This window comes from Zalophus californianus, chromosome 2 (assembly GCF_009762305.2).
Source record: "Zalophus californianus isolate mZalCal1 chromosome 2, mZalCal1.pri.v2, whole genome shotgun sequence".
NCBI classification, from domain to species: domain Eukaryota; kingdom Metazoa; phylum Chordata; class Mammalia; order Carnivora; family Otariidae; genus Zalophus; species Zalophus californianus.
This window is the reverse complement of record NC_045596.1, coordinates 166594192-166616281: the sequence shown is the minus strand read 5'-3', so window position 1 is coordinate 166616281 and position 22090 is coordinate 166594192. Positions and strand designations below refer to the sequence as shown.

Sequence of the window (22090 nt, the reverse complement as noted above, 5' to 3'; positions counted from 1 at the left end):
AACTTTGTAGTGTAAGGATAAAGGGAACATACCTCCATAACATAAAAGTTATATACAAACAACCCACAGCAAATATCATTCTCAATGGGGAAAAACTGACAGGTTTTCCCCTAAGGTCAGGAATATGAGAGGGATGCCCACACTCACCACTGCTGTTCAGCACGGTACTGGAAGTCTTAGTGTTGACAACCAGTCAACAAAAAGAAGTAAAAGGCAACCAAACTGGAAAAGAAGTAGTCAAACTTATATTCTTCACAGATGACATGATACTCTATGTAGAAAACCCAGAAGACTCCAGCAAAAAATTCCTAGAAGTGATACAGGAATTCAGCAAAATGGCAGGATATAAAATCAATGCACAGAAATCAGTTGCATTTCCATACACTAACAATAAGACAGAAGAAAGAGAAATTAAGGAGTTGATCCCATTTACAGTTGCATCCAAAACCATAAGATACCTAGGAATAAACCTAACCAAAGAGGTAAAGGATCTATACTCTAAAAACTATAGAATGCTCATGAAAGAAATTGAGGAAGACACAAAGAAATGGAAAAACGTTCCATGCTCATGGATTGGTAGAACAAATATTGTTAAAATGTCTATGCTACCTAGAGCAATCTACACATTCAATGCAATCTCTATCAAAATACAATCAACATTTTTCACAGAGCTGGAACAAATAATCCTAACATTTGTATGGAAACATAAAAGACCCCAAATAGCCAAAGAAATGTTGAAAAAGAAAGCCAAAGCTGGTGGCATCACAATTCTGGACTTCAAGCTCTATTACAAAGCTGTAATCATCAAGACAGTAAGGTACTGGCACAAAAACAGACACATAGACCAATGGAACAGAATAGAGAACCCAGAAATGGACTCTGTCAGCTCTAGGACCAACTCATCTTTGACAAAGCAGGGAAGAATATCCAATAGAAAGAAGATAGCTGGTACAGACACTCCAGAAAACAGTATGGAGGTTCCTCAAAAAGTGAAAAATAGAGCTACCCCATGACCTAGCAATTGTACTACTGGGTATTTGCCCCAAAGGATATAAACATAGTTAGTTAAAGGGGCACCTGCACCCCAATGTTTATAGCAACAATGTCCACAATAGCCAGGATAGGGAAAGAGTCCTGATGTCCATAGACAGATGAATGGATAAAGAAGATGTGGTATATATATATATATATATATATATATATATATATATATATATATATATATATACAATGGAATATTACTCCCCCATCAAAAAAAATAAAATCTTACCACTTGCAACAAGGTGGATGGAATAGAGGGTATTATGCTAGGCGAAATAAGTCAATCAGAGAGAGAAAATTATCATACGATTTCACTCATATGTGGAATTTAAGAAACAAAATAGATGATCAAAGGGGAAGAGAGGGAAAAATAAAATACGACTAAATGAGAGAAGATGCAAACCATAAGAGACTCTTAACTCTAGGAAACAAACAGGATTGCTGGAGGGGAGGTGGGGGGGATGGGGTTACTAGGTGATGGACATTAAGGAGGACACTTGATGTAATGAGCCCTGGGTGTTACATGCAAATGATGAATCAGTAAACTCTACCTCTGAAACTAATAATATGCTATATGTTAATTAATTGTATTTAAATAAAATAAAATTAAATAAACAAATAAAAATTTTAAAAAATGTAGAGTATCTAGTGAAAAGTACAAAATTCTGATGTAGGAAATCATACAAAATCTAAATAAATGAAATGACATACCATATTCATAGATTGGAAGATTCAATAATATACAGTAAATGCGTAAAATCTTCCTAAATTGTTCCATAGTTTTAACACAGTTTGTATCAAGATAATAGCAAATTTTTTTAAACATAGATAAACTTTTTCTAAAATGTATATAGAAGGAGACCCTAGAATAGAAAAAAATTTTGAAAAAGAAGAATAAATTGAGAGGAATCTCTCTTACCATACAGTTACAATAATCAAAACAGCATAGCGATGGTGGACAGAATGACTCATAGATCAATGGAACAGAAGAGAAGTGAGAAATACACCAACACAAAAATGTCCAATTAATTATTGACAAAGGAGCAAAAACAATTCAAAGGACAAGAGATAGCTTTTTCAAAGAATTATGGTGGAACAATTGAAGTCACATTAGTCAAAAAGTTAATCTCCCACCCCTTACAAAAAGTAACTCAAAATGGATCATGAACTTTAGTGTAAAACACAAAACTACACCTTTTAGAGATATCATGATAGAAAATCTTCAGGACTTAAGGTTGACAAAGAGTTCATACACTTGATACCAAAAGCATGATCCAAAAAAGAAAAGCAGTAGACTTTATCCGAAAAAAAAAATAAAAATAAAAATTGGGGTCTGAGATAAAACCACTTATAGACATGGAAAAAATGTGTTCAAATCACATGTCCAAAAAATGCATATATCTAGGAAACAGACAAAACTCTGATAATTCAACATTCAAAAAATACAGTCTAATTAGAAAATGGGCAAAGAGATGAACAGATTTTTCACTGAAGAGAACATACAGATGCCAAATAAACATGTTAAACATATTCAACATCATTATCCATTAGGGAAGTACAAATTAAACCCACAATGAGATATTAATACATACCTAATGGAATGACTGAAAAAAAAAAGAGTGATATCATAAAATGTTAGTAAGGATGCCAAAACAATGGGTCATTCGTATATTATTGGTGGGAATGTCAAATGTTACTCTGAAAAATAGTTTGGCAGTTGCTTTTAAAACTATAAATGGTTTACCATTGACCCAGAAATTTCACTTTTGGGGATGTTTCCCAGGGAATTAAAATTTTACTTTCATGCAGAATTTTCTACACAAGTGTTCACAGCAGATCTCTCCATAATAGCTAAAAATTGGCAAACCACCCAAATGTCCATCAGTAGTTTGATATATCCATACAAAGGAATACTAGTCATCAATAAAAAAGAAATTAAATATTTATACATGCAATGAGCTTCAATGCAGTTCATAGAAAATATGGAAGAGAAAGAAGCGAATCTCTAAGAGATACAAATTGTATGATTCCATATATATAACATGCATGAAATAACATAATTAGAGGCATAGTAGTAGTGGTTGCCAGGAGTTAGAAATGGCAGAAAAGGGGATCAGTGTAGTTATATAAGGGGGTGATATTAGGAGCCATATAGTGATGATACACTTCTGTATCTTGATTGTGGTGATGGTTACATAAATTTGAACATGTAAAACTGCATGAAATACAAACACACACATACATGCTCACACACATATACACATACACAAATTAGTGTATGTATACTGGTGAAATCTGAATAAGGTCTGTGTTTTTTAATAATGTCCATTTCCTTGTTTTGCTACTCTACTATAGTATTGAAACATGTTAACACCGACAACATCTGAATAAAGGGTATGCAGGACTTCCATCTGCATTTCTTAACTCTTTGTGACCTATAACTACTTCAAAATAAAAAGTTAAATAAAAATCATAAGGAGATACCATTAGACATCTGCAACTGGCAAAACAAAATCAAACAAAACGAAACAAAAATGACAATATCAAGTGCTTGTGAAGTGTGGAGCATCTGTGCCGAGAAACTGGAACTCTCATAGATGAATGGGAAGGAGTACTGGGATAGTCACCTTAGAAATGGTTTGGCTATTTCTTGTAAAATTAAAAGTACATTTATCAAACCTAAACACTTAATAAATGACCCAGAAATCTTACTCCTAGGTATTTACCAACAAAAAGTGAGACCTTAGATATACACAAAAACCTAAATGTACATGTTTATACCAGGTTTATTTATAATTGCCAAAATCTAGAAATAACCTAAATACCTTTCAATGGCTGAATGGATAAACAAATTATATGCATCAGTTCAATATAGAAAACTATTTAGGTGCTTACACAAAGGATAAAAAAATACAGATTGAAAGGGGTACATGCACTACAATGACTATAACAGCATTATAAACAATAGTCAGACTATGGAGAGAGCCCACATGTCCATTAACTGATGAATGGATAAAGATGTGATATATATATAAATATATATTTATATATATCTATTACTATATAGTGGAATATTAGTCATTGAAAAGAATGAAATCGAAGATGGCAGAGGAGTAGGAGACCTAAATTTCATCTGGTCCCAGGAATTCAACTAGATAGGGATCAAACCATTCTGAACACCTACAAACGCAACAGGAGATCAAAGAAAAGAATAGCAGCAACTCTGAATAGAAAAGCAACCACTTTCTGGAAGAGTCATATTCTACCCCTTCATAGTAGTTAACCTTATTTTTGGTATATATATATGTATATTTATATACATATATATATATAGTTCTTTCTTTAAAATTATGGGATACAGTTTCTTCTAACAGAACAAAATATATCCTAAATCTCTAGTGCATGGCTTTGTTCTACTCTCCTGCCTGATCACATTCTCTTCTCCCCCTTTTTTTAAAATCCTCTTCTTTTTTTTTTAATCAACTTCTTATTTTATCAATTCCTTTTATAAAATCTTTTATAATTTTCATCTTCACAATCATGTTCCATCCCTTCATCGTATTTACCCTTATTTTTGTTCATATATAAGCTTTCCTTTCTTTAAAATTTTGGGAGTCACTTTCCTCTAACAGACTAAAATACACCCAAAATCTACTGTGTGGCACTGATCTATGCACCAGCCTGATCATATTGGATCATATTCTGTTTTTTTTTCTGTTTGTTTGTTTCTTTTTATCTTTTTCTTTTTTCTTTCTTTCCCTTTCTTTTCTGCCAGTTTCAGGTCTCTTCTGATTTGTTCAGTGTATTTTTTCTGGGGTCGTTGTTATGCAGTTAGCATTTTGTTCTCTCATTCATCTATTCTCCCCTGGACAAAATGACAAGATGGAAAAAATCCCTCAAAAAAAAGAACAAGAGGCAGTATTAACTGTCAGGGACTTCATCAATACGGACATAGGTAAAATGTCGGAACTAGAGTTTAGAATGATGATTTTAAAGATACTAGCTGGGCTTGAAAAAAGCATGGAAAATATAAGAGAAACCCTTTCTGGAGAAATAAAAGAACTAAAATCTAACCAAGTCAAAATCAAAAAGGCTATTAATGAAGTGCAATAAAAATTGGAGGCTCTAACTGCTAAAATAAATGAGGCAGAGGACAGATTTAGTCATATAGGAGACCAAATGATGGAAAATAAAGAAGCTGAGAAAAAGAGAGATAAACAACTACTGCATCATGAGGGCAGAATTTGAGAGATAAGTGATACCATAAGATGAAACAACATTGGAATAATTGGGATCCAGGAAAAAGAAGAAAGAGAGAGAGGGTCACAAGGTATATTGGAGCAAATTACAGCAGAGAACTTCCCGAATTTGAGGAAGGAAACAGGAATCAAAATCCAGGAGGTACAGAGAACTGCCCTCAAAATCAATAAAAACAGGTCAACACCCCGACATCTAATAGTAAAACTTATGAGTCTCAGAGACAAAGGGAAAATCCTGAAAGCAGCTTGGCATAAGAGATCTGTGACCTATAATGGTAGAAACATTAGATTGGCAACAGACCTATCCACAGAGACCTGGCAGACCAGAAAGGACTGGCATGATACATTAGGAGCAGTAAATGAGAAAAATATGCAGCCAAGAATACTATATCCAGATAGGCTGTCATTGAAAATAGAAGGAGACATAAAAAGCTTCCAGGACACACAAAAACTACAGGAATTTGCAAACACGAAACCAGCCCAATCAGAAATATTGAAAGGGGTCCTCTAAGCAAAGAGAGAGCCTAAAAGTAACATAGACCAGAAAGGAACACAGACAATATACAGTAACAGTCACCTTATAGGCAATACACTGGCATTAAATTCATATCTTTCAATAGTTACCCTGAATGTAAATGGGCTAAATGCCCCAATCAAAACACACAGGGTATCAGACTGGATAAAAAGACAAGACCCATCGATATGCTGTCTGCAAGAGACTCATTTTATACCCAAAGACACCCCCAGCTTGAAAGTGAGGGGGTGGAAAACAATTTACCATGCTAATGGACACCAAAAGAAAGCTGGGGTGGCAATCCTTATATCAGACATATTAGATTTTAAACCAAAGACTATAATAAGAGATGAGGAAGGACACTATATGATACTTAAGGGGTCTATCCAATTGTAAATATCTATGCCCCTAACATGGGAGCAGCCACTTGTATAAGCCAGTTAATAACAAAAGCAAAGAAACTTTTCAACAATACAATAATAATGGGGGATTTACACCCCCCTGACTGAAATGGACAGATCATCTAAGCAAAAGATCAACAAGGAAATAAAGACTTTAAATGACACACTGGACCAAAGGGACTTCACAGATATATTCAGAACATTCCATCCCAAAACAACAGAATACATATTCCTCTCTAGTGCCCATGGAACATTCCCCAGAATAGATCACATCCTAGGTCACAAATCAGATCTCAGCTGGTACAAAAAATTGGGATCATTCCTTGCATATTTTCAGACCACAATGCTTTGAAACTAGAACTCAATCACAAGAGGAAAGTCAGAAAGAACTCAAATATATGGAGGCTAAAGAGCATCCTACTAAAGAACGAATGGGTGAACTAAGAAATTAAAGAAGAATTAAAAAAAATCATGGAAACAAATGAAGATGAAAACACAACTCTTCAAAATCTTTGGGATGAAGCAAAGGCAGTCCTAAGAGGAAAGTGTATAGCCATACAATCCTTTCTCAAGAAAAAAGAAAGTTCTCAAATACACAACCTAACCCTACACCTAAAGGAGCTGGAGAAAGAACAACAAATAAAGCCTAAACCCCTCCGGAGAAGAGAAATAATAAAGATCAGAGCAGAAATCAATGAAATAGAAACCAAAAGAACAGTAGAACTGATCAACGAAACTAGGAGCTGGTTCTTAAAAGAATTAACAAGACTGATAAAACCCTGGCCAGACATATCAAAAAGAAAAGAGAATGGACCCAAATAAAAAAAATCATGAATGAAAGAGGAAAGAACGCAACCAAAACCAAAGAAATACAAACAATTATAAGAACATATTATGAGCAACTATATGCCAGTAAATTAGATAATCTGGAAGAAATGGATGCATTCTTAGAGATGTATCAACTACCAAAACTGAACCAGGAAGAAATAGAAAACCTGAATAGACCTATAACCACTAAGGAAATTGAAGCAGTCATCAAAAATCTCCCAAAAAACAGAAGCCCAGGGCCAGATGGCTTCCCAGGGGAATTCTACCAAAGATTTAAAGAATAATTAATACCCATTCTTCTGAAACTGTTCCAAAAAATAGAAATGGAATGAAAACTTCCAAACTCGTTTTATGAGGTCACCATTACCTTGATCCCCCAAACCATACAAAGACCCCATCAAAAAGGGGAATTACAGACCAAAATCCTTGATGAACATGGATGCAAAAATTCTCACCAAAATACTAGCCAATAGGATCCAACAGTACATTAAAAGGATTATTCACAACGACCAAGTGGCATTTATCCCTGCTCTACAATTTGGTTCAACATCCACAAATCAATCAATGTGATACAATACATTAACAAGAGAAAGAACAAGAATGATATGATCCTCTCAATAGAAGCAGAAAAAGTATTTGACAAAGTACAGCATCCCTTCCTGATCAAAACTCTTCAGAGTATAGGGATAGAGGGTACATACCTCAATATCATAAAAGCCATCTATGAAAAACCCACAGAGAATATCATTCTCAATGGGGAAAAACTGAGAACTTTCTCCCTAAGGTCAGGAGCACTGCAGGGATGTCCACTATCACCACTGCTATTTAACATAGTATTAGAAGTCCTAGCCACAGCAATAGACAACAAAAAGAAATAAAAGTCAACCGAATCAGCAAATAAGAAGTCAAACTCTCACTCTTTGAAGATGATATGATACTTTATGTGGAAACCCAAAGGACTCCACCCCAAAACTGCTAGAACTCATACAGGAATTCAGTAAAGTGGCAGAATAGATAATCAACATGCAGAAATCAGTGGCATTCCTATACAGCAACAACAAGACAGAAGAAAGAGAAATTAAGGAGTCAATCCCATTTACAATTGCACCCTAAACCATAGGATACCTAGGAATAAATCTCACTAAAGAGGCAAAGAATCTGTACTCAGAAAACTACAAAATACTCATGAAAGAAATTGAGGAAGACACAAAGAAATGGAAAAACATTCCATGCTCATGGATTGGAAGAACAAATATTGTGAGGATGTCAGTGTTACCTAGAGCAATCTACACATTCAGTGCAATCCCTTTCAAAATACTATCAACTTTTTTTCAAAGAAATGGGACAAATAATTCTAAAATTTGTATGGAACCAGAAAAGACCCCGATAGCCAGAGGAATGTTGAAAAAGAAAAGCAAAGCTGGCGGCATTGCAATTCCGGACCTCAAGCTCTATTACAAAGCTGTCATCATCAAGACAATATGGTACTGGCACAAAAACAGACACATAGATCAATGGAACAGAATAGAGAGCCCAGAAATGGACCCTCAACTCTATGGTCAACTAATCTTCGACAAAGCAGGAAAGAATGTCCAATGGAAAAAAGACAGTCTCTTCAACAAATGCTGTTGGGAAAATTGGACAGCCACATGCAGAAGAATGAAACTGGACCATTTCCTTACACCACACACAAAAATAAACTCAAAATGGTTGAAAGACTTCAATGTGAGATAGGAGTCCATCAAAATCCTAAATGAGAACCCAGGCAGCAACCTCTCTGACCTCAGCCGCAGCAACTTCTTCCTAGAAACATCGCCAAAGGCAAGGGAAGCAAGGGCAAAAATGAACTATTGGGACTTCATCAAGATAAGAAGGTTTTGCACAGCAATAGAAACAGTCAACAAAACCAAAATACAACCAACAGAATGGGAGAAGATATTTGCAAATGACATATCAGATAAAAGGTTAGTATCCAGAATCTATAAAGAACTTATGAAACGCAACACCCAAAGAACAAATGATCCAATCAAGAAATGGGCAGAAGACATGAACAGACATTTTTCCAAAGAAGACATCCAAATGGCCAACAGACACTTGAAAAAGTGCTTAACATCGCTCGGCATCAGGGAAATCCAAATCAAAACCTCATGGAGATACCACCTCACACCAGTCAGAATGGCTAAAATTGGAAACGACAGATGTTGGCAGGGATGTTGGGGAAAGGGGAGCCCTCCTACACTGTTGGTGGGAATGCAAGCTGGTGCAGCCACTCTGGAAAACAGTATGGAGGTTCCTCAAAAAGTTGAAAATAGAGCTTCCATATGATCCAGCAATTACACTTCTGGGTATTTACCTCAACAATGTAAATGTAGGGACCCGAAGGGGTACGTGCATCCTTATGTTTAATAGCAGCAATGTCCACAATAGCCAAACTATGGAAGGAACCAAGATGTCCATCAACAGATGAATGGATAAAGGAGGGGTGATATATATATATATATATATATATATATATATATATATATACACAATAGAATATTATGCAGCCATCAAAAGGAATGAAATCTTGCCATTTCCACTGGGGTGGATGGAACTGGAGGGTATTATGCTGAGTGAAATAAGTCAATCAGAGAAAGAAATGTACCATATGATATCACTGATATGAGGAATTCTTAATTTCAGGAAACAAACTGAGGGTTGCTGGAGTGGTGGGGTGGGAGGGATGGGGTGGCTGGGTGATAGACATTGGGGAGGGTATGAGCTAAGGTGAGCGCTGTGGATTGTGTAAGACTGTTGAATCACAGACCTGTACCTCTGAAACAAATAATACATGTTAAAAAAAAAAAAGAAGAAGAAGGTAGCAGGAAGGGAAAAATGAACGGGGGGAAATCAGAGGGGGTGACGAACCATGACAGACTATGGACTCTGAGAAACAAACTGAAGGTTCTAGAGGGTAGGTGGTTGGGGGGTGGGTCAGCCTGGTGATGAGTACTAAGGAGGGTAGGTACTGAATGGAGCACTGGGTGTCATACGCAAAAAATGAATCATGGAACACTACATCAAAAACTAATGATGTAATGTATGGTGATTAATAAAATAAAATAAAATAAAATAAAATAAAATAAAATAAAATAAAATAAAAAGAGTGAAATCTTGCCATTTACAACAATGTGGAAGGAGCTATACTATATTATGCTACGTGAAATAAGTCATCCAGAAAAAGACAAATACCATATACTTTCACTCATACGTGGAATTTAAGAAACAAAACAGATGCACATATGGGAAAGCCTGGAAAAAGGAGAGAGGGAAACAAACCATAAGAGACTCTTAAGATAGAAAACAGAGTGTTGATGGGCTCCTGGGTGGCTCAGTTGGTTGGGCGACTGCCTTCAGCTCAGGTCATGATCCTGGAGTTCCAGGATCAAGTCCCGCATCGGCCTCCCTGCTCAGTGGGGAGTCTGCTTCTCCCTCTGACCCTCCCCCCTCTCATGTGCTCTCTCTCTCTCATTCTCTCTCTCAAATAAATAAATAAAATATTTAAAAAAAAAGAAAAAAACAGAGTGTTGATGGAGGGAAATGGGTGGGGGATGGGCTAGATGTGTGATGGTTGTTAAAGAGGGCACTTGTAATGAGCACTGGGTGTTGTATGTAAGTGATGAATTATTAGATTTTTTTAAAGATTTATTTATTTATATGAGAAAGAGAGGGTGTGGGGAAGAAGGACAGAGGGAGAAAGAGTCTTAAGCAGACTTTGAGCTGAGCACAGACCCTGGCCACAGGGCTCAATCTCACAACCTTGAGATCACGACATCCGCAGAAACCAAGAGTCAGGCACTTAACTGATTGTGCCACCCAGGTGCCCCAAATTACTGAATTCTACTCCTGAAACCAATATTGCACTATATGTTAACTAAAATTTAAATAAAAAATTTAAAAAAAAAGCCTACTTAACAATGAAAGAATGAACTATTAGCAGCACCTAGCTGACTCAGTTGGTAGAGCACATGGCCTCAGGGTTCTCAGTTCAAGCCCCAGTTTGGGCCTGGAGCTTACTTAAAAAAAAAAAAAAAACCTATTAAAACATGGCAACAGGAATGTATCTCAAATTTGTATGTACTGTATATGACATTCTGGAAAAGACAAGTCTGTATAGACGAGAACTGGTAATTTGTTGCCAGGAATTGGCAGTCGGGAATGAACACAAAGGGGCGGGCAGAGGGACATTTTGAGGTGATAGATCTATTGTGTATCATAACTGTGGCAGTGGGAACAAGAGTATGCGCATTTTTTCAATACTCATTTAATTATATACCACAGAGTGAATGTCACTGTATATCATTTTTTAAATGCAAATATGTTTAATAAAAAAATATTTAAAAAGAGGCAATAGCTAAGAGGTTTTTCAAAATTTCCGAAAACACTGTCAGCTATATATTCAAGGATCACAGCCAACCCAAGCAGGAAAATTCAAAGAGAAACATGTCTTGATAAATTGTAGTGAAACTGTGGAAAATCATATAAACATAAAAAATATAAACATATAAAATAAAAAACATATAAAAGAAGTCTGAAACTTAAAGAATAAAGGAAGCATTATATTATTGGGGTGAATAGAGTAATAAGAATGACACTGTATTCTCATCAGAAAATGTAAGCTTGGATACAATTGGATTACATCTTTGAACAGCTGAAAGAAAAAATTCTCAATGTAGAATTCTAATTCCAGTGAAAATACTCTTCACAAATTAAGACATTTTTATAAAAAACATTTTATAAAACAAAAGCTGAGACAATTGCTCATCATAAGGTAGAAGTACAAAAGGAAGTTTTTCAGAGAGAAAGAAAATGCCCGCATGGAATTTGAATGTGCTAGAAGAATTGAAAAACCCTTGAAAACAGTAAATGGATGAGTAAATGTAAATATTTATATAAAAAAACTTTAAAATTCCATTGTCTATTTAAGGCAAATATAATAATGTACTGTCAGATTTACAACATATATAAATAAAATATAGAGTAAAAATGCAAATGATGTAAAGACATTAATGAAATTATACTGTTAAGATATATACATTGTGAAGTTTAGAAAAAAACAACTATGCTATATTTGTTCATGAATGTTCATCAAATAAAATTTTAAAATGGTTTGTACCATCTACTATCCATACATAATGGATATGGAAGATCTGATTACTTTTCCCTTTTGAAAAGGGAAACTTAAAAGATGAAACTTGGTTGCAAACTAGCACATGATAGTTAACATTCTGGGAATATGTGGAGAATATAATAAAACTATCACCTATTGTATAATTTTACTATACCTACCTAGAAAATTCTGCTATACATATACATATACATATATATATGTATATGTATATAAATGTTTTTGGTAACCGTGGTTAAAACCAAAGAGAGGTCTATTAAAATGTTCACTTCTTGAGTGAAATTAAAAGCATATACAAAATTTTGTTTGGCAGTATGATATATAGCTGTACTGTTTAATATAGTTGCCACCAAGCCACAAGAGGCTACTTAAATTTAAATAAAGTAAAAGAAAATGGAAATCTTAGTTTCCTGTTGCATTATCCATATGTCAGGTGCTCTATAGCCACATATTCAGTGGAGATGTAGACCATTTCTGTAAGGGCAGAAAGCTCCTTGAAGCACACTCATCTAGGTACTTACTTCCCTTACTCCAAAACCCATCATTAATACTTCCTCCTGGTGATGTTCGTGATGGTCTACAAAGTGGAGGAGAATATCCAACATCACAGTGACAATTAAGCATACTATTGCAAACCTGAAATCAGAACCAAATAAAAAGTAACATTTTATGTTCAACATAAAAATTAAATGCATTACTCTGATTGTTAATGTAAATTATTGAAGTATTGTAATTTATATATTATAGATGGTTTTTACTTAGTGTGGAAAATATTTTTTTAAATAAAATGTAATACAATAAATTCCCATGCAATTTATTGCAATTATGCCTTTCAAATGTCATAGAAATTTTCTTTTGTCTCATATATTTTTTAAATAACAGTATATGGCCTTCTTGACACAACTGAAATGCTATATTCCAGAAAGGCATAAAATTGTGAACTAAAAAATTATACTAATCACCAGGAAAATGTAAATCAAAACCTCAATGAGGTATCACCTCACACCAGTCAGAATAGCTAGTATCAAAATAAGAAAAACAAGTATTGGTGAGGATGTGGGGAAAAGGGAACTACTGTGCACTTCTGGTGGGAATGTAAATTGGTACAGTCACTGTCAAAAACATTATGGAGTTTCCTCCAAAAAATAAAAATAGAAATATATACAATCCAGTAATTCTAAAACTACTCTTTACCCAGTGAAAACAAAAACACTAATTAGAAAAGGTATATTGCATGCCAATGTTTCTTGCAGCTCTATTTACACTAGCAAAGATATGGAAGCAACCTAAGTGGCTATCAGTAGATGAATGGATAAAGATGTGATATATATATATATATAAATAATGGAATGTTACTTAGCCATAAAGAGAGAGAAAGAGAGATCTTGCCATTTTTGACAACATGCATGGACCTAGAAGGTATCGTGCTAAGTGAAGCAAGTCAGACTGAGAAAGACAAATACCATATGATTTCACTCATATATGGAATCTAAAAAATAACATGAATAAGCAAACAAAAAAGCAGAATTAGACCTATAAATACAGAGAACAAACTGGTGGTTACCAGAAAGCAAAGTAGTGGTGGGAAGGGGCAAAATGGGTGAAGGGGAGTGGGAGATGCAGGCTTCAGTTACGGAATGAGTAAGTCATGGGATGATAAGTACAGCATAGGGAATATAGTCAATGATATTATAATAGCAGATGGTAGCTACACTTGTGGTGAGCATAGCATAATGTACAGGGTTGTTGAATCACTATTTTACACCTGAAACTAATGTAACATTGTGTGCCAACTATATTTCAATAAAAAATATAAAATAGTAAGAGTTAAAGTTTATTTTGAATAGGGTTAAGTTAAAAAATAGTTGTTATAAAAACAAACTTTTACCAAAAAAATGTGGAAAAAAACAAAAGGAGAAGTTTTCTTAATGAGATACAGATACCAAAATGTATTTTCCTAGAAATAGGAAGGCTGGAAAATACCTCCAAATGTGATCTGGTGGAAGAATTGAAATTCTTCCTGAATTGATCTTCCTGAAGATCAGAAGCAGACTAGAGAATCTAGAAGTAGGTTCATGCAAAAATTAAATAAGAAATTAAATTAAATTTAAATAAGAAAGGAAATAAGTAGAAAGGAAATGGTTAATAGAGTATGTAAGTGATTGGGGAGAAAATTTTGATACAAGGGGGCGGAGCAAGATGGCGGAGGAGTAGGAGACCTAGATTTTGTCTGGTCTCAGGAATTCAGCTGAATAGGGATCAAACCATTCTGAACACCTACGAACTCAACAGGAGATCGAACAGGAGAGTAGCAACAACTCTCTGAACAGAGAAGCGACCACTTACTGGAAGGTAGGGCGTGCGGAGAAGTGAATCCGAGGCGATATTCGGGAGGATAGACGGCGGGGGAGGGGCCTCCGCCGGCCGCTTCTGGCAAGTGCTAGAGCCGCGGAGCACAAAATCGGACCTTTTAAAAGTTGGCTCGGCGGAGGGACGTCGCTGCAGTGGCTAAGCGGGGGGTGGAATCCTCCCGGGACAGTGTGGTCTCAGGACCCTTGGGGTCACAGAGAGACCGGGGGTGCCTGAGTGCGGCAGAGCTCCCAGGTATCAGAGCGGGGAAGCCGGCTGCAGAGACGGAGCAGAGTCGCGGGCTCTCAGCTCGGGGTTGCCACAAACTGTGATCTGCGGCCCAGTCGGAGCACGGCTCCCCCAGCAGGGACCCAAAAAGCAGCAGATACGGGGAGACTCCCCTTCCTTCCCGGGGAGGAGCGGTGCGGGAACACACTGCAGGGATCTGCTGGGTTTGGAGACTCTGAGCGGGGTCGGGTGCCAGAGATAGCAATGCTCGATCACAGGCCGGGTGAGCACAGAGTGCGGCCAGAGAACGGGGACATGGGAGTGACTGCTTTTCTCTGGGTGCGCACTGAGGAGTGGGGCCCCGAGTTCTCGGCCCCTCCGGGCGGAGACTGGGAGGCCGCCATTTTCGCCCTGGTCCTCCAAAGCTGTACCGAGAGCTTGCAGGGAACAAAAGCTCCTGAGAGCAAACTGGAGCAGCTTCCTTAGCCCGGACCGACAAGGGCGGGGCAATTCCGCCTCCGGCAAAGACATTTGGAAACCACAGCAACAGGCCCCTCCCCCAGAAGATCAGCACAAACAGCCAGCAAGCCAAGACCAAGTTGATCGATCAAGGAGAATAGGAGAACTCCAGCGCTAGGGGAATACCGCACATAGATTCATGGCTTCTTTTTTTTTTTTTTTTTTTTTTTTAACCATGATTCATTATTTCATCAAAGTTAATTTTTGTTGACTTTTTTTATTTTTCTTTTTCCCTTTTTCAACCAACATCTTATAAATCCCTTTTTTAAAAAAAAAACATTTTTTTTTCATTTTTAGAGTCATATTTTATCCCTTCATAGTAGTTATCCTTGTTTTTGGCATATATATATATAAGTTGTTCTCTCTTTAAAATTTTGAGGTACAGTTTCTTCTAACAGATCAAAATATACCCTAAACCACTAGTGTATGGCTTTGTTCTAGTCTCCTGCCTGATCACATTCTCTCCCTTTTTCCTTTTTTTTTCCCTTAAATCTTCTTTCTTTTTTCAAACAACTTATCTTACCAAGTCCTTTTATAAAATCTTTTATAATTTTCATCTTTACAGTCATCTTCCATCCCTTCATTGTATCAACCCTTATTTTGTACATATATGTCTTTCTTCCTTTAAAATTTTAGGAGGCACTTTTTCTAACAGACCAAAATACGCCCAAAATCTAGTGTGTGGCACTGATCTATGCACTAGCCTGATCATATTTGATCATATTCTGCCTTTTTTGAATTGTTTTGTTTTTGTTTTTATCTTTTTTTTTTTTCTTTTTTTTTCTTTTTCTCTTTCTTTTTTCTTTCTTTCCCTTTCTTTTCCCCTGGTTTCAGGTCTTTTCTGATTTGTATACAGTATATTTGCTGGGGACGTTGTAAACCTGTTAGCCTTTTGTTCTCTCATTCATCTATTCTCCTCTGGACAAAATGACAAGACGAAAGAAATCACCTCAGCAAAAAGAACAAGAGGTAGTACCGTCAGCCAGGGACCTACTCAATACGGACATTAGTACGATGTCGGACCTAGAGTTCAGAATCATGACTTTAAAGATACTAGCTGGGCTTGAAAAAAGCGTGGAAGTTATTAGAGAAACCCTTTCTGGAGAAATAAAAGAACTAAAATCTAACCAAATCGAAATCAAAAAGGCTATTGATGAGGTGCAATCAAAAATGGGGGCACTAAATGCTAGGATAAATGAGGCAGAAGAGAGAATCAGCGATATAGAAGACCAAATGATGGAAAATAAAGAGACTGAGAAAAAGAGAGAAACAACTACAGGATCACGAGGGCAGAATTCAAGAGATAAGTGATACGATAAGACGAAACAACATTAGAATAATTGGGATCCCAGAAGAAGAAGAGAGAGAGAGGGGCAGAAGGTATATTGGAGCAAATTATAGCAGAGAACTTCCCTAATGTGAGGAAGGAAACAGGCATTAAAATCCAGGAGGCACAGAGAACCCCTCTCAAAATCAACAAAAATAGGTCAACACCCCGACATCTAATAGTAAAACTTACGAGTCTCAGAGACAAAGAGAAAATCCTGAAAGCAGCTCGGGAGAAGAGATATGTAACCTACAATGGTAGAAACATTAGATTGGCAACAGACCTATCCACAGAGACCTGGCAGGCCAGAAAGGACTGGCAAGATATCTTCAGAGCACTAAACGAGAAAAATATGCAGCCAAGAATACTATATCCAGCTAGGCTATCATTGAAAATAGAAGGAGAGATAAAAAGCTTCCAGAACAAACAAAAACTAAAGGAATTTGCAAACACGAAACCAGCCCTCCAAGAAATATTGAGAGGGGTCCTCTAAGCAAAGAGAGAACCTAAAAGCAGCAAAGAGCAGAAACGAACACAGACAACAGACAGTTAACAGTCACCTTACAGGTAATACAATGGCACTAAATTCATACCTTTCAATAGTTACCCTGAATGTAAATGGGCTAAATGCCCCAATCAAAAGACACAGGCTATCAGATTGGATTAAAAAACAAGACCCATCAATATGCTGTCTGCAAGAGACTCATTTTACACCCAAAGACACCCCCAGATTGAAAGTGAGGGGGTGGAAGACCATTTACCATGCTAATGGACACCAAAAGAAAGCTGGGGTGGCAATCCTTATATCAGACAAACTAGATTTTAAAACAAAGACTGTAATAAGAGATGAGGAAGGACACTATATCCTACTTAAAGGGTCTATCCAACAAGAAGATCTAACAATTGTAAATATCTATGCCCCGAACATGGGAGCAGCCAATTATATAAGGCAATTAATAACAAAAGCAAAGAAACACATTGACAACAATACAATAATAGTGGGGGACTTTAACACCCCCCTGACTGAAATGGACAGATCATCTAAGCAAAAGATCAACAAGGAAATAAAGACTTTAAATGACACACTGGACCAAATGGACTTCACAGACATATTCAGAACATTCCATCCCAAAGCAACGGAATACACATTCTTCTCGAGTGCCCATGGAACATTCTCCAGAATTGATCACATCCTAGGTCACAAATCAGGTCTCAATCGGTACCAAAAGATTGGGATCATTCCCTGCATATTTTCAGACCACAATGCTTTGAAACTAGAACTCAACCACAAGAGGAAAGTCGGAAAGAACTCAAATACATGGAGGCTAAAGAGCATCCTACTAAAGAATGAATGGGTCAACCAAGAAATTAAAGAAGAATTAAAAAAATTCATGGAAACCAATGAAAATGAAAACACAACTGTTCAAAATCTTTGGGATACAGCAAAGGCAGTCCTGAGAGGAAAGTATATAGCAATACAAGCCTTTCTCAAGAAACAAGAAAGGTCTCAAATACACAACCTAACCCTGCACCTAAAGGAGCTGGAGAAAGAACAGCAAAGAAAGCCCAAACCCAGCAGGAGAAGAGAAATCATAAAGATCAGAGCAGAAATCAATGAACTAGAAACCAAAAGAACAGTAGAACAGATCAACGAAACTAGGAGCTGGTTCTTTGAAAGAATTAACAAGATTGATAAACCCCTGGCCAGACTGATCAAAAAGAAAAGAGAAATGACTCAAATCAACAAAATCATGAATGAAAGAGGAGAGATCACAAGCAACACCAAAGAAATACAAACAATTATAAGAACATATTATGAGCAACTCTATGCCAGCAAATTAGATAACCTGGAAGAAATGGGTGCATTCCTAGAGATGTATCAACTACCAAAATTGAACCAGGAAGAAATAGAAAACCTGAACAGACCTATAACCACTAAGGAAATTGAAACAGTCATCAAAAATCTCCCAAGAAACAAAAGCCCAGGGCCAGATGGCTTCCCAGGGGAATTCTATCAGACATTTCAAGAAGAATTAATACCTATTCTCCTGAAACTGTTCCAAAAAATAGAAATGGAAGGGAAACTTCCAAACTCATTTTATGAGGCCAGCATTACCTTGATCCCAAAACCAGACAAAGACCCCATCAAAAAAGAGAATTACAGACCAATATCCTTGATGAACATGGATGCAAAAATTCTCACCAAAATACTAGCCAATAGGATCCAACAATACATTAAAAGGATTATTCACCACGACCAAGTGGGATTTATTCCTGGGCTGCAAGGCTGGTTCAACATCCGCAAATCAATCAACGTGATACAATACATTAACAAAAGAAAGAACAAGAATCATATGATCCTCTCAATAGATGCAGAAAAAGCATTTGACAAAGTACAACATCCTTTCTTGATCAAAACTCTTCAGAGTATAGGGATAGAGGGTACATACCTCAATATCATAAAAGCCACCTATGAAAAACCTACAGCGAATATCATTCTCAATGGGGAAAGGCTGAGAGCTTTTCCCCTAAGGTCAGGAACGCGGCAGGGATGTCCACTCTCACCACTGCTATTCAACATAGTATTAGAAGTCCTAGCCACAGCAATCAGACAACAAAAAGAAATCAAAGGCATCCAAATCGGCAAAGAGGAAGTCAAACTCTCACTCTTTGCAGATGATATGATACTGTATGTGGAAAACCCAAAAGACTCCACCCCAAAACTGCTAGAACTCATACAGGAATTCAGTAAAGTAGCAGGATATAAAATCAATGCACAGAAATCAGTGGCATTCCTATACACCAACAACAAGACAGAAGAGAGACAAATCAAGGAGTCGATCCCATTTACAATTGCACCCAAAACCATTAGATACCTAGGAATAAATCTAACCAAAGAGGCAAAGGATCTGTACACAGAAAACTATAAAATACTCAGGAAAGAAATTGAAGAAGACACAAAGAAATGGAAAAACGTTCCATGCTCATGGATTGGGAGAATCAACATTGTGAAGATGTCAATGCTACCTAGAGCAATCTACACATTCAATGCAATCCCCATCAAAATACCATCCACTTTTTTCAAAGAAATGGAACAAATAATCCTAAAATTTGTATGGAACCAGAAGAGACCCAGAATAGCCAGAGGAATACTGAAAAAGAAAAGCAAAGCTGGCGGCATCACAATTCCGGACTTCCAGCTCTATTACAAAGCTGTCATCATCAAGACAGTATGGTACTGGCACAAAAACAGACACATAGATCAATGGAACAGAATCGAGAGCCCAGAAATGGACCCTCAACTCTATGGTCAACTTATTTTTGACAAAGCAGGAAAGAATGTCCAATGGCAAAAAGACAGTCTCTTCAACAAATGGTGTTGGGAAAATTGGACAGCCACATGCAGAAGAATGAAACTGGACCATTTCCTTACACCACACACAAAAATAGACTCCAAATGGTTGAAAGACCTAAACGTGAGACAGGAGTCCATCCAAATCCTAAAGGAGAACACAGGTAGCAACCTTTTCGACCTTAGCCGCAGCAACTTCTTCCTAGAAACATCGCCAAAGGCACGGGAAGCCAGGGCAAAAATGAACTATTGGGATTTCATCAAGATAAAAAGCTTCTGCATAGCAAAAGAAACAGTCCACAAAACCAAAAGACAACCGACAGAATGGGAGAAAATATTTGCAAATGACATATCAGATAAAGGGCTAATATCCAAAATCTATAAAGAACTTATCAAACTCAACACCCAAAGAACAAATAATCCAATCAAGAAATGGGCAGAAGACATGAGCAGACATTTCTCCAAAGAAGACATCCAAATGGCCAACAGGCACATGAAAAAGTGCTCAACATCGCTTGGCATCAGGGAAATCCAAATCAAAACCTCAATGAGATACCACCTCACACCCGTCAGAATGGCTAAAATTAACAAGTCAGGGAACGACAGATGTTGGCGGGGATGTGGAGAAAGGGGAACCCTCCTACACTGTTGGTGGGAATGCAAGCTGGTGCAACCCCTCTGGAAAACAGTATGGAGGTTCCTCAAACAGTTGAAATTAGAGCTACCGTTCGATCCAGCAATTGCACTACTGGGTATTTACCACAAAGATACAAATGTAGGGACCCGAAGGGGTACATGTACCCCAATGTTTATAGCAGCAATGTCCACCATAGCCAAACTGTGGAAAGAGCCAAGATGCCCATCGACAGATGAATGGATAAAGAAGAAGTGGTATATATACACAATGGAATATTATGCAGCCATCAAAAGGAATGAGATCTTGCCATTTGCAATGACGTGGATGGAACTGGAGGGTGTTATGCTGAGTGAAATAAGTCAATCAGAGAAAGACATGTATCACATGACCTCACTGATATGAGGAATTCTTAATCTCAGGAAAGAAACTGAGTGTTACTGGAGTGGTTGGGGGTGGGAGGGATGGGGTGGCTGGGTGATAGACATTGGGGAGGGTATGTGCTACGGTGAGCGCTGTGAATTGTGCAAGACTGTTGAATCACAGATCTGTACTTCTGAAACAAATAACGCAACATATTTTAAGAAAAAAGAAAAAGAAGATAACAGGAGAGGAAGAAAAGGGGAGTATGTCAGAGGGGGAAACGAACCATGAGAGATGATGGACTCTGAAAAACAAACTGAGGGTTCTAGAGGGGAGGGGGGTGGGGGGATGGGTTAGCCTGGTGATGGGTATTGAGGAGGGCACGTTCTGCATGGAGCACGGGTGTTATGAACAAACAATGAATCATGGAACACTGCACCAAAAACTAATGATGTAATATATGGTGATTAAGATAACAATAAAAAATTAAAAAGAAAAAAAAAGAAAATTTTGATACAAGACATGCAGGTAGGTCACTTTATTCTTGGATTATTATATAAACTATGAAGCATTGATATGGCAAGAGACACCAGCCACAAAGTTAAAGCCTACATGTATGTTCATAAAAACAAAGTTTACATAATTTCTATTCCCTAGTAGATAATTTCACAATGGATGGACAAATAAAAATGCAAATGGCAAATATGACCATACATATATTGTGCTTAAAAACTGTATTATTAAGTAAATATAAATTAGCAATGGATTTAGCATGTTAAAAGTGATTTAAAAAAACTGAGATGCTAGTCTGGCCAGAATTTGAGGAAATGCATATTTTTATACCTGATAGGTGGGAGCAAAAACTGGTATAATATTCCTTAAACACAATGTAATATATATAAAAATTTAAGTGGTACATAAATGTAACCACTCATACATTTCATTAACAATTTAAGAAGTCAGACAAATGTACAAAGGTGATTGTACCATAATGTCCATTGTCCCACTACTTAACCAGAGTTAAGTAAAAGTTAACATTATCCAAAAGTCCATCAGTGAATGATATTTAAAAATATAATATGGAGGAGACATACAGCGAAATAAATTG

At 36.8% G+C, this 22090-nt stretch overlaps 1 protein-coding gene across 4 annotated transcripts in view; it reads right to left on the bottom strand.

Moving 5' to 3' along the window:
• LOC113924922 (A disintegrin and metallopeptidase domain 3-like) overlaps positions 1-22090 on the bottom strand; it is a 161183-nt gene that overhangs the window by 21921 nt on the left and 117172 nt on the right. For all 4 annotated transcript variants that reach the window (XM_027599276.2, XM_027599277.2, XM_027599278.2 and 1 more), the window contains one exon: positions 12732-12846. In XM_027599276.2, the coding sequence (XP_027455077.2) occupies positions 12732-12846 (115 nt within the window). Of the gene's footprint in view, positions 1-12731; positions 12847-22090 lie in introns of those variants that run through there.